The sequence below is a fragment of the Salvelinus fontinalis genome, chromosome 14 (assembly GCF_029448725.1).
Source record: "Salvelinus fontinalis isolate EN_2023a chromosome 14, ASM2944872v1, whole genome shotgun sequence".
NCBI lineage: Eukaryota > Metazoa > Chordata > Actinopteri > Salmoniformes > Salmonidae > Salvelinus > Salvelinus fontinalis.
The window spans coordinates 11,867,714-11,881,392 of record NC_074678.1 but is presented as its reverse complement, the minus strand read 5'-3'; the positions used below and the strand labels follow the sequence as shown (position 1 = coordinate 11,881,392).

At 50.1% G+C, this 13,679-nt stretch overlaps 1 protein-coding gene across 3 annotated transcripts in view; it reads left to right on the top strand.

The window, feature by feature from the left end:
• LOC129869489 (protein Jade-3-like) overlaps positions 1-13,679 on the top strand; it is a 44,267-nt gene that overhangs the window by 21,051 nt on the left and 9,537 nt on the right. The window contains exons 6-8 of one of the 3 annotated variants that reach the window (XM_055943947.1): positions 449-639; positions 5,718-5,929; positions 13,171-13,338. In XM_055943947.1, the coding sequence (XP_055799922.1) occupies positions 449-639; positions 5,718-5,929; positions 13,171-13,338 (571 nt within the window). The other 2 variants (XM_055943950.1, XM_055943949.1) reach the window with 2 other exon arrangements.

Sequence of the window (13,679 nt, the reverse complement as noted above, 5' to 3'; positions counted from 1 at the left end):
ACGCGCCTCCGTCGGGTAACCCTCCCACGCCGCCTCCGTCGGGTAACCCTCCCACACCGCCTCCGTCGGGTAACCCTCCCACACCGCCTCCGTCAGGTAACCCTCCCACGTCGCCTCCATCGCGTAACCCTCCCACGCCGCCTCCGTCGCGTAACCCTCCCACGCCGCCTCCGTCGCGTAACCCTCCCACGCCGCCTCCGTCGGGTATCCCTCCCATGCGCCACACAGCGCTGTGAAGCACAGAGCCTGAGCTCTGACGTCATGTATAGCACGTTCCTGTACAGCCACTACGTTCCAATTTAGGTGCTTCTCAGTGTCCAGGTCTGCCATACTCAACCTGTATATGGGTATGACTGTAGAGGGTTACTGGTTCTCTGTTTGTCTGGGTACTGGACGACTTCCCAAACTGCCAGTGATTCCTTACACTTGTTTGTATTTGTGTCTGTAGGAACGTAGCGGAGAAGCCGAAGGAGGTGTTGTTCACCCTACAGAAGAGGTATATCCAGTGCTGGAGTCAGACCTCTACGGAGACGGGTTACGTTAACATCAAGGAGCTGGCGGAGGCCATGTGCTCGTATGACCTGGATAACATGGACCTCTACTGGCTGCAGGCACTCAACACTGAGCTGGAACACATGGGTAAGGACTCAACGCTGAGCTGGAACACGTGGGTAAGGACTCAACGCTGAGCTGGAACACGTGGGTAAGGACTCAACGCTGAGCTGGGACACGTGGGTAAGGACTCAACGCTGAGCTGGGACACGTGGGTAAGGACTCAACGCTGAGCTGGAACACATGGGTAAGGACTCAACGCTGAGCTGGAACACATGGGTAAGGACTCAACGCTGAGCTGGAACACGTGGGTAAGGACTCAACGCTGAGCTGGGACACGTGGGTAAGGACTCAACGCTGAGCTGGAACACGTGGGTAAGGACTCAATGCTGAGCTGGAACACATGGGTAAGGACTCAACGCTGAGCTGGAACACGTGGGTAAGGACTCAACGCTGAGCTGGGACACGTGGGTAAGGACTCAACGCTGAGCTGGGACACGTGGGTAAGGACTCAATGCTGAGCTGGAACACATGGGTAAGGACTCAACGCTGAGCTGGAACACGTGGGTAAGGACTCAACGCTGAGCTGGAACACATGGGTAAGGACTCAACGCTGAGCTGGAACACGTGGGTAAGGACTCAACGCTGAGCTGGGACACGTGGGTAAGGACTCAACGCTGAGCTGGAACACGTGGGTAAGGACTCAACGCTGAGCTGGGACACGTGGGTAAGGACTCAACGCTGAGCTGGGACACGTGGGTAAGGACTCAACGCTGAGCTGGGACACATGGGCAAGGAACACAACGCTGAGCTGGAACACATGGGTAAGGACTCAACGCTGAGCTGGAACACATGGGTAAGGACTCAACGCTGAGCTGGGACACGTGGGTAAGGACTCAACGCTGAGCTGGAACACGTGGGTAAGGACTCAACGCTGAGCTGGGACACGTGGGTAAGGACTCAACGCTGAGCTGGAACACGTGGGTAAGGACTCAACGCTGAGCTGGAACACATGGGTAAGGACTCAACGCTGAGCTGGAACACATGGGTAAGGACTCAACGCTGAGCTGGAACACATGGGTAAGGACTCAACGCTGAGCTGGAACACGTGGGTAAGGACTCAACGCTGAGCTGGAACACGTGGGTAAGGACTCAACGCTGAGCTGGAACACGTGGGTAAGGACTCAACGCTGAGCTGGGACACGTGGGTAAGGACTCAACGCTGAGCTGGGACACGTGGGTAAGGTTCGGTTTGCTCCTAGCATGCTAGGCTACGCGAATGTCTGTGTTCGCATACTCCCTTAAAAGACCTTCTCTTGAAAAACAAGAAAAAAAGTGGGAATATTACTGTTCATCTGTGCTGAAGACATCTGTGCTGAACTTGGACTTTTTTGCGGAGGAGGTCATATTCATTCTATTTTACATTAAAGATATTTGGTCCAGTATTTGGTCCAGTATTTGGTCCAGTATTTGGTCCAGTATTTGGTCCAGTATCTGGTCCAGTATCTGGTCCAGTATTTGGTCCAGTATTTGGTCCAGTATCTGGTCCAGTATCTGGTCCAGTATCTGGTCCAGTATCTGGTCCAGTATCTGGTCCAGTATTTCTCAAGTGAAAACTAGTAGTTGCTTGTTGAATGACGATTAACAACCAATTGAAGAATCCCATCCATAGTCCCCACTCCTACTAGGAGTAGTACTGTTGACCAATCACAGACAAGGGGCGTAGACTTCAGATACCGAAATTCAACTTGCCTCAAGAAAAACGTGTGTTCAAACAGCCGTAAAAAAAGAACTGCCGAACACTAAAACGAAAGTCACAACGTTTCATCATAATATATGCTTGAACTGTTTCGACTGGGAAGCATGGGACAGGCTTCACACCTTCCAGGGGACAGGCTTCACACCTCCACCTTCCAGGGGACAGGCTTCGCACCTCCACCTTTCAGGAGACAGGCTTCGCACCTCCACCTTCCAGGGGACAGGCTTCACACCTTCCAGGGGACAGGCTTCACACCTCCACCTTCCAGGGGACAGGCTTCACACCTCCACCTTCCAGGGGACAGGCTTCGCACCTCCACCTTCCAGGGGACAGGCTTCGCACCTCCACCTTCCAGGGGACAGGCTTCGCACCTCCACCTTCCAGGGGACAGGCTTCGCACCTCCACCTTCCAGGGGACAGGCTTCGCACCTCCACCTTCCAGGGGACAGGCTTCGCACCTCCACCTTCCAGGGGACAGGCTTCGCACCTCCACCTTCCAGGGGACAGGCTTCGCACCTCCACCTTCCAGGGGACAGGCTTCGCACCTCCACCTTCCAGGGGACAGGCTTCGCACCTCCACCTTCCAGGGGACAGGCTTCGCAGCTCCACCTTCCAGGGGACAGGCTTCGCACCTCCGCCTTCCAGGGGACAGGCTTCGCACCTCCGCCTTCCAGGGGACAGGCTTCGCACCTCCGCCTTCCAGGGGACAGGCTTCGCACCTCCGCCTTCCAGGGGACAGGCTTCGCAGCTCCGCCTTCCAGGGGACAGGCTTCGCACCTCCACCTTCCAGGGGACAGGCTTCGCACCTCCACCTTCCAGGGGACAGGCTTCGCACCTCCGCCTTCCAGGGGACAGGCTTCGCACCTCCGCCTTCCAGGGGACAGGCTTCGCACCTCCGCCTTCCAGGGGACAGGCTTCGCACCTCCGCCTTCCAGGGGACAGGCTTCGCACCTCCGCCTTCCAGGGGACAGGCTTCGCACCTCCGCCTTCCAGGGGACAGGCTTCGCACCTCCGCCTTCCAGGGGACAGGCTTCGCACCTCCGCCTTCCAGGGGACAGGCTTCGCACCTCCGCCTTCTAGGGGACAGGCTTCGCACCTCCGCCTTCCAGGGGACAGGCTTCGCACCTCCACCTTCCAGGGGACAGGCTTCGCACCTCCGCCTTCCAGGGGACAGGCTTCGCACCTCCGCCTTCCAGGGGACAGGCTTCGCACCTCCGCCTTCTAGGGGACAGGCTTCGCACCTCCGCCTTCCAGGGGACAGGCTTCGCACCTCCGCCTTCCAGGGGACAGGCTTCGCACCTCCACCTTCCAGGGGACAGGCTTCGCACCTCCGCCTTCCAGGGGACAGGCTTCGCACCTCCGCCTTCCGGGGGACAGGCTTCGCAGCACCTCCGCCTTCCGGGGGACAGGCTTCGCAGCACCTCCGCCTTCCGGGGGACAGGCTTCGCAGCACCTCCGCCTTCCGGGGGACAGGCTTCGCAGCACCTCCGCCTTCCGGGGGACAGGCTTCGCAGCACCTCCGCCTTCCGGGGGACAGGCTTCGCAGCACCTCCGCCTTCCGGGGGACAGGCTTCGCAGCACCTCCGCCTTCCGGGGGACAGGCTTCGCGCCTCCGCCTTCCGGGGGACAGGCTTCGCGCCTCCGCCTTCCGGGGGACAGGCTTCGCGCCTCCGCCTTCCGGGGGACAGGCTTCGCGCCTCCGCCTTCCGGGGGACAGGCTTCGCGCCTCCGCCTTCCGGGGGACAGGCTTCGCGCCTCCGCCTTCCGGGGGACAGGCTTCGCGCCTCCGCCTTCCGGGGGACAGGCTTCGCGCCTCCGCCTTCCGGGGGACAGGCTTCGCACCTCCGCCTTCCGGGGGACAGGCTTCGCACCTCCGCCTTCCGGGGGACAGGCTTCGCACCTCCGCCTTCCGGGGGACAGGCTTCGCACCTCCGCCTTCCGGGGGACAGGCTTGAGTAAGGCTCTGCCCAGATTGGCTAATCTTGATCACGTAAGGAGTGGTTATTTGGAGTACAAGGTGATTTGTACATCAATGATTCAGAGCCCTGCTCAGGCCCATGTTCTGCTCTATCTTATGAGGCTTTGTGGAGAACAGAGGAATGTGGCTATGGGCAGCTGGAGCTCTACCAACGTTGTCCCCACTGTCCTCAACGTTGTCCCCACTGTCCTCGCTGTCCTCAACGTTGTCCTCGCTGTCCTCAACGTTGTCCTCGCTGTCCTCAACGTTGTCCCCACTGTCCTCAACGTTGTCCTCGCTGTCCTCAACGTTGTCCCCACTGTCCTCGCTGTCCTCAACGTTGTCCTCGCTGTCCTCAACGTTGTCCTCACTGTCCTCGCTGTCCTCAACGTTGTCCTCGCTGTCCTCAACGTTGTCCTCGCTGTCCTCAACGTTGTCCTCGCTGTCCTCAACGTTGTCCCCACTGTCCTCAAGGTTGTCCCCACTGTCCTCAAGGTTGTCCCCACTGTCCTCAAGGTTGTCCTCACTGTCCTCAACGTTGTCCTCGCTGTCCTCAACATTGTCCCCACTGTCCTCAGCGTTGTCCTCACTGTCCTCAGCGTTGTCCCCACTGTCGTTGTGTGTTCTGTCTCTCACAGGAGGGTCCCGGAGACGAGCCAACTAATTCTGTCTCTGTGTCTAACTGTTATTCTGTCTCTGTGTCTGTTATTCTGTCTCTGTGTCTAAACTGTTATTCTGTCTCTGTGTCTAAACTGTTATTCTGTCTCTGTGTCTAAACTGTTATTCTGTCTCTGTGTCTTAACTGTTATTCTGTCTCTGTGTCTAACTGTTATTCTGTCTCTGTGTCTAACTGTTATTCTGTCTCTGTGTCTTAACTGTTATTCTGTCTCTGTGTCTTAACTGTTATTCTGTCTCTGTGTCTTAACTGTTATTCTGTCTCTGTGTCTAAACTGTTATTCTGTCTCTGTGTCTTAACTGTTATTCTGTCTCTGTGTCTTAACTGTTATTCTGTCTCTGTGTCTAAACTGTTATTCTGTCTCTGTGTCTAACTGTTATTCTGTCTCTGTGTCTAAACTGTTATTCTGTGTCTAACTGTTATTCTGTCTCTGTGTCTAACTGTTATTCTGTCTCTGTGTCTAAACTGTTATTCTGTCTCTGTGTCTTAACTGTTATTCTGTCTCTGTGTCTAAACTGTTATTCTGTCTCTGTGTCTAAACTGTTATTCTGTCTCTGTGTCTTAACTGTTATTCTGTCTCTGTGTCTAAACTGTTATTCTGTCTCTGTGTCTAAACTGTTATTCTGTCTCTGTGTCTAAACTGTTATTCTGTCTCTGTGTCTAAACTGTTATTCTGTCTCTGTGTCTTAACTGTTATTCTGTCTCTGTGTCTAAACTGTTATTCTGTCTCTGTGTCTTAACTGTTTGTCTCTCTGTGTTACGTCATTCCCCAGGGGAGGGGCCTGTAGACGAGCTGACAATGGAGCGCACCATGGAGGCGTTGGAGCGTCATTGCCATGACAACATGAACCACGCCATCGACACGGTAGAAGGGCTGGGCATCGAGTACGACGAGGACGTCATCTGTGACGTGTGTCGTTCGCCCGACAGCGAGGAGGGCAACGACATGGTCTTCTGTGACAAATGTAACATCTGTGTTCACCAGGTAGGAACCCGATAACTATAGAATATACTACTAATGATAAACTGGGTGGTCCCTGCCCTGAATGCTGATTGGCTGACAGCCATGGTATATCTGTGTTCACCAGGTAGGAACCTGATAACTATAGAATATACTACTAATGATAAACTGGGTGGTCCCTGCCCTGAATGCTGATTGGCTAACAGCCATGGTATATCTGTGTTCACCAGGTAGGAACCTGATAACTATAGAATATACTACTAATGATAAACTGGGTGGTCCCTGCCCTGAATGCTGATTGGCTGACAGCCATGGTATATCTGTGTTCACCAGGTAGGAACCCGATAACTATAGAATGGACTACTAATGATAAACTGGGTGGTCCCTGCCCTGAATGCTGATTGGCTGACAGCCATGGTATATCTGTGTTCACCAGGTAGGAACCTGATAACTATAGAATATACTACTAATGATAAACTGGGTGGTCCCTGCCCTGAATGCTGATTGGCTGACAGCCATGGTATATCTGTGTTCACCAGGTAGGAACCCGATAACTATAGAATGTACTACTAATGATAAACTGGGTGGTCCCTGCCCTGAATGCTGATTGGCTGACAGCCATGGTATATCAGACCGTATACCACGGGTATGACAAAACATGTATTATTACTGCTCTAATTATGTTGGTAACCCGTTTATAATATAGCAATAAGGCACCTCAGGGGTTTGTGGTGGTTATGGCCAATATACCACGGCTAAGGGATGTATCCGCGTTGTGCATAAGAACAGCCCTTAGCCGTGGTATATTGGGGCATATACCACACCTCATTGGGTCTTATTGCTTAAATATACACTGAGCAGTGGAGGCTCCTCAGCAGAGGAAGGGGAGGACCATCCTCCTTTAGTGAATTTCATAAGTAATTTTTAGATAAAACTATACTAAATATATTCACGTCACCACATAATTGATTTAAAGCACACTGTTTTGCAATAGTCTACAGGAGCATCAACAGCACTCTGTAGGGTAGCACCATGGTGTAGCCGGAGGACAGTTAGCTTCCATCCTCCTCTGGCTACATTGACTTCAATACAAAACCTAGGAGGCTCAAGGTTCTCACCCCCCTCCATAGACTTACACAGTAATTATGACAACTTCCAGAGGAAGTCCTCCAACCTATCAGAGCTCTTGCAGCATGAACTGACTTGTTGTCCACCCAATCAAAGGATAAGAGAATGAATCTAGTACTGAAAGCATAAGCTACAGCTAGCTAACACTGCAGTGCATCGAATGTGGTGAGTAGTTGACTCAAAGAGAGAGGAAGACAATAGTTTAACCGTTTTGAACAAATACATTTCTTCAAAAAGCTTTTGTTTTTACAAATTTATTGCCTCCGGGCCCCGCTGGTGTAACTACTAAACTGCTTACTGACTGTACACTGTACTGCATGATTTTAGCGGGTTTTTAACACATTCGTTCTATTAGTTTTGTTGATTATGACGTTACTTTAGCTAATATGGTGACAACGATGTAAGCTGTGTGTAGCGGTTATGATATGAACGTTTTTGGTAAGGTTTTTTTCGCCCGGTCATTGAAGTCTACAAGCGAAGGGAAACGGTGAGAGGAGGAGAGCGGGTAGAGGTCGAGAAGGAATACAACGTGGCTGCTATGAAAGGGAACTGTGTTTACGTGTGATCAGGGGTGTATTCATTCTGCCTATTCTGTTGAAAAACGTTTCTTAAACAGAAGCAAACAAAATGGGGATAAACATACCTGAATTTGGCCTAGCTGTTGGACTCATGCTTACTCCCTAGATCAGCTAGATGTAGGCGCGTGCACGGCTCTATTGAATCTGTGACTGTCTGACACCTCAGATTTGTCTCTCAACCTGTGTACACCTACATTGTAAACTTTCATTCATAGGCTAGGTTGTAGCAACCTCATGATGGGTAGAGGGATGTGAGAATCATATAGGAGCCTAAACCTATCGCTGTTACATTGAACTGGGTGAATATGAATGACAGTAACCTAAACCTATCGCTGTTACATTGAACTGGGTGAATATGAATGACAGTAACCTAAACCTATCGCTGTTACATTGAACTGGGTGAATATATGAATGACAGTAACCTAAACCTATCACTGGTACATTGAACTGGGTGAATATATGAATGACAGTCATCCAACATGCTGTAATAGAAATAAGTCCCTGCTCATTAAAACAATAATATTAAATGTCCTCCCTCGTGTTAAACGTCCTCCCTCGTGTTAAACGTCCTCCCTCGTGTTAAACGTCCTCCCTCGTGTTAAACGTCCTCCCTCGTGTTAAACGTCCTCCCTCGTGTTAATCGTCCTCCCTCGTGTTAAACGTCCTCCCTCGTGTTAAACGTCCTCCCTCGTGTTAATCGTCCTCCCTCGTGTTAAACGTCCTCCCTCGTGTTAAACGTCCTCCCTCGTGTTAATCGTCCTCCCTCGTGTTAATCGTCCTCCCTCGTGTTAAACGTCCTCCCTCGTGTTAATCGTCCTCCCTCGTGTTAAACGTCCTCCCTCGTGTTAAACGTCTCCGACCGACACAACATGCAACAATTTCAGAGATTTTACTGAGTTACTTTTAAAATAATAAAATCAGTCAATTGAAATACATTCATTAGACCCTGATCTATGGATTTCACATCTGTTGGTCACAGATGCCTTAAAAAATGGCGTGGATCAGAAAACCAGTCAGTATCTGGTTGGTCTCACGGTAATTGACCATAATTCACATAAACACATTTAGCATCTCCTGTCTTCCACACAAGCCATTTTAAAAAGACTTAACAAATCCATGTAATATAGCCTACACCTGCACAATAAATCCATTATTTATTTTAGACCGGTCTAAAGAAATACGATATGAATAAAATGTAGTTTATTTCAGAAGAACAGAATAGCATACTCTGAGTTGTCCTGATGGTAGGTCCTAACCTGGCTGTGGGCTACACTAGTTCATTTAGCAGGTCCTGACCTGGCTATGCCATATGGCTGTGGGCTACACTAGTTCATTTAGCAGGTCCTGACCTGGCTATGCCATATGGCTGTGGGCTACACTAGTTCATTTAGCAGGTCCTGACCTGGCTATGCCATATGGCTGTGGGCTACACTAGTTCATTTAGCAGGTCCTGATCTGGCTATGCCATGTGGCTGTGGGGCTACACTAGTTCATTTAGCAGGTCCTGACCTGGCTATGCCATATGGCTGTGGGGTACACTAGTTAATATAGCAGGTCCTGATCCGGCTATGTCATATGGCTGTGGGCGACACTAGTTCATTTAGCAGGTCCTGACCTGGCTATGCCATATGGCTGTGGGGTACACTAGTTCATTTAGCAGGTCCTAACCTGGCTATGCCATATGGCTGTGGGCTACACTAGTTCATTTAGCAGGTCCTAACCTGGCTATGCCATATGGCTGTGGGCTACACTAGTTCATTTAGCAGGTCCTGATCTGGCTATGCCATGTGGTTGTGTTCATTTAGCAGGTCCTGATCTGGCTATGCCATATGGCTGTGGGCGACACTAGTTCATTTAGCAGGTCCTGATCTGGCTATGCCATATGGCTGTGGGCTACACTAGTTAATATAGCAGGTCCTAACCTGGCTATGCCATATGGCTGTGGGCTACACTAGTTAATATAGCAGGTCCTAACCTGGCTATGCCATATGGCTGTGGGCAACACTAGTTAATATAGCAGGTCCTAACCTGGCTATGCCAAATGGCTGTGGGCTACACTAGTTCATTTAGCAGGTCCTGACCTGGCTATGCCATATGGCTGTGGGGCTACACTAGTTAATATAGCAGGTCCTGACCTGGCTATGCCATATGGCTGTGGGCGACACTAGTTCATTAAGCAGGTCCTGATCTGGCTATGCCATATGGCTGTGGGGTACACTAGTTCATTTAGCAGGTCCTAACCTGGCTATGCCATATGGCTGTGGGCTACACTAGTTCATTTAGCAGGTCCTAACCTGGCTATGCCATATGGCTGTGGGCTACACTAGTTCATTTAGCAGGTCCTGATCTGGCTATGCCATGTGGTTGTGTTCATTTAGCAGGTCCTGATCTGGCTATGCCATATGGCTGTGGGCGACACTAGTTCATTTAGCAGGTCCTGATCTGGCTATGCCAAATGGCTGTGGGCTACACTAGTTAATATAGCAGGTCCTAACCTGGCTATGCCATATGGCTGTGGGCTACACTAGTTAATATAGCAGGTCCTAACCTGGCTATGCCATATGGCTGTGGGCTACACTAGTTAATATAGCAGGTCCTAACCTGGCTATGCCAAATGGCTGTGGGCTACACTAGTTCATTTAGCAGGTCCTGACCTGGCTATGCCATATGGCTGTGGGGCTACACTAGTTAATATAGCAGGTCCTGACCTGGCTATGCCATATGGCTGTGGGCGACACTAGTTCATTTAGCAGGTCCTGACCTGGCTATGCCATATGGCTGTGGGCGACACTAGTTCATTTAGCAGGTCCTGATCTGGCTACTATTCCATATGGCTGTGGGCGACACTAGTTCATTTAGCAGGTCCTAACCTGGCTATGCCAAATGGCTGTGGGCGACACTAGTTCATTTAGCAGGTCCTGATCTGGCTATGCCATATGGCTGTGGGCTACACTAGTTCATTTAGCAGGTCCTAACCTGGCTATGCCATATGGCTGTGGGCGACACTAGTTCATTTAGCAGGTCCTGACCTGGCTATGCCAAATGGCTGTGGGCGACACTAGTTCATTTAGCAGGTCCTGATCTGGCTATGCCATATGGCTGTGGGCGACACTAGTTCATTTAGCAGGTCCTGATCTGGCTATGCCAAATGGCTGTGGGCTACACTAGTTAATATAGCAGGTCCTAACCTGGCTATGCCATATGGCTGTGGGCTACACTAGTTAATATAGCAGGTCCTAACCTGGCTATGCCATATGGCTGTGGGCTACACTAGTTAATATAGCAGGTCCTAACCTGGCTATGCCAAATGGCTGTGGGCTACACTAGTTCATTTAGCAGGTCCTGACCTGGCTATGCCATATGGCTGTGGGGCTACACTAGTTAATATAGCAGGTCCTGACCTGGCTATGCCATATGGCTGTGGGCGACACTAGTTCATTTAGCAGGTCCTGACCTGGCTATGCCATATGGCTGTGGGCGACACTAGTTCATTTAGCAGGTCCTGATCTGGCTACTATTCCATATGGCTGTGGGCTACACTAGTTCATTTAGCAGGTCCTAACCTGGCTATGCCAAATGGCTGTGGGCGACACTAGTTCATTTAGCAGGTCCTGATCTGGCTATGCCATATGGCTGTGGGCGACACTAGTTCATTTAGCAGGTCCTAACCTGGCTATGCCAAATGGCTGTGGGCGACACTAGTTCATTTAGCAGGTCCTAACCTGGCTATGCCAAATGGCTGTGGGCTACACTAGTTCATTTAGCAGGTCCTAACCTGGCTATGCCAAATGGCTGTGGGCTACACTAGTTCATTTAGCAGGTCCTAACCTGGCTATGCCAAATGGCTGTGGGCGACACTAGTTCATTTAGCAGGTCCTAACCTGGCTATGCCAAATGGCTGTGTTCATTTAGCAGACAAAATTTGCTAAGAATTCAGTGGCATTATTTAATCGTATGAAGAATACAATTGAACAAAGCTGAATAAAATGTGAATATTTCCTCCAAACGATTTGAGGAAGTGTTCACAGGCGGCTATCCTGTGTTGAGAGGTTAACAAAGAAATAGATCCTCCTATATGCTTCATTTAGAGTTACTAATCTTGTCTTTACATGTACTAAATAATGTGACCTTTTTGTTTTGATTTAGAATGAACCATTATCATGCACCTGTCTCGAAACGGGCAGGGGGGGGGGGGGGGGAGAATATGTGATCTATGCACTTAAATAGTGAATGGAGGTCGCTTTTCCCGTGGTTCATTTTCATGCCAGCCAGGTAGGCTCTACTCCTGTTGTAAAGAGAAGCAATGTGCTTAATATTAGGGATTTTGAGAAATACATATAGTAGGCCAAGCCTTTAGATAGCTGATAGGATTCTCCTCTTTTTAGTAGAGGCCATCACCCTGTTTTCTCATGCATAGCATATAGAAATGTTACTCAACATGAGCTCAGGGGCTCTCATTAAGTGTTTCGTTAGATTTTCGAATACATTTTGCATTGATGTCAGAGTGATTACAGGTGGCTGGTCTCAGACGTTCCTGCAGGTGAAGAAGCTGGATGTGGATTGGTTGGCTTGGTTTACGTGGTCTGCGGTTGTGATGCCGGTTGGACATACTGCTAAGTTGTCTAAAATGACTTTGGAGGTGGCTTATGGTAGAGAAATTAAAATTTTAATTCTCTGGCAACATCTCTGGTAGACATTTCTATAGTCAGCATGCCATTTGCACACTCCCTCAACTTGAGACATCTGTGGCATTGTGTTGTGAGACAACTTCACATTTTAGCGTGGACTTTTATTGTCCCCAGCACAAGGTGCACCTGTGTAATGATCATTCTGTTTAATCAGTTTCTTGGTATGCTCATTAACAGGGATGTAAACACATTGTGCAGAAAATGAGAGCGAGAAGCTTTTTGTGCGTATGGAACATTTCTGGGATCTTTTATTTCAGCTTGGAACCAACACTTCACATGTTACGTTTATATTTTTGTTCAGTATAGATGAGTGTATCTAATAAACGGGCCACGGAGTATATTTAGTTTTGAGGAGGGCAACGTCATAGTCTTCTGTGACAAGGCAACATCTGTTTACCAGGTAGGAATCTATCTCCTCGTGTACTATGGCTGTTGAAGGGGCCATCTGTCTCTCTCCTGCCCAGGTGTGTTATGGGATAGTGAACTCTCTTCTGCCCAGGTGTGTTATGGGATAGTGAAGATACCATGTGTAGTATTAACCCCCCCCCCCCCCCCCCCCCCCCCCCCTGCCCAGGTGTGTTATGGTATAGTGAAGATACCATGTGTAGTATTAACTCTCCCCCCTCCCCCCCCTCTGCCCAGGTGTGTTATGGTATAGTGAAGATACCATGTGTAGTATTAACTCTCCCCCCCCCCTCTGCCCAGGTGTGTTATGGTATAGTGAAGGTACCATGTGTAGTATTAACTCTCTCCCTCTTCCCCCCCCCCCCCCCCCCCCTGCCCAGGTGTGTTATGGTATAGTGAAGATACCATGTGTAGTATTAACTCTCTCCCTCTCTCTCGCCCCCCCCCCCCCCCCCCCCCTGCCCAGGCGTGTTATGGTATAGTGAAGGTACCAGATGGTAACTGGCTGTGCAGGACGTGTGTCCTGGGCATCGACCCCCAGTGCCAGCTGTGTCCCATCAAGGGAGGGGCGATGAAGGCTACGAGGGCGGGCACCAAGTGGGCACACGTCAGCTGTGCCCTGTGGATCCCTGAGGTAAAGGATGACTTTTTAATTACACCCTTTTCCCTTTATAAACTCAGCAAAAAAAAGAAACGTCCTCTCATTGTCAACTGCGTTTTATTTTCAGCAAACTTAACATGTGTAAATATGTGTATGAACATAACAAGATTCAACAACTGAGACATAAACTGAGCAAGTTCCACAGACATGTGACTAACAGGAATGGAATAATGTGTCCCTGAACAAAGGGGGGGGGGTCAAAATCAAAAGTAACAGTCAGTATCTGGTGTGGCCACCAGCTGCATTAAGTACTGCAGTGCATCTCCTCCTCATGGACTGCACCAGATTTGCCAGTTCTTGCAGTGAGATATTAC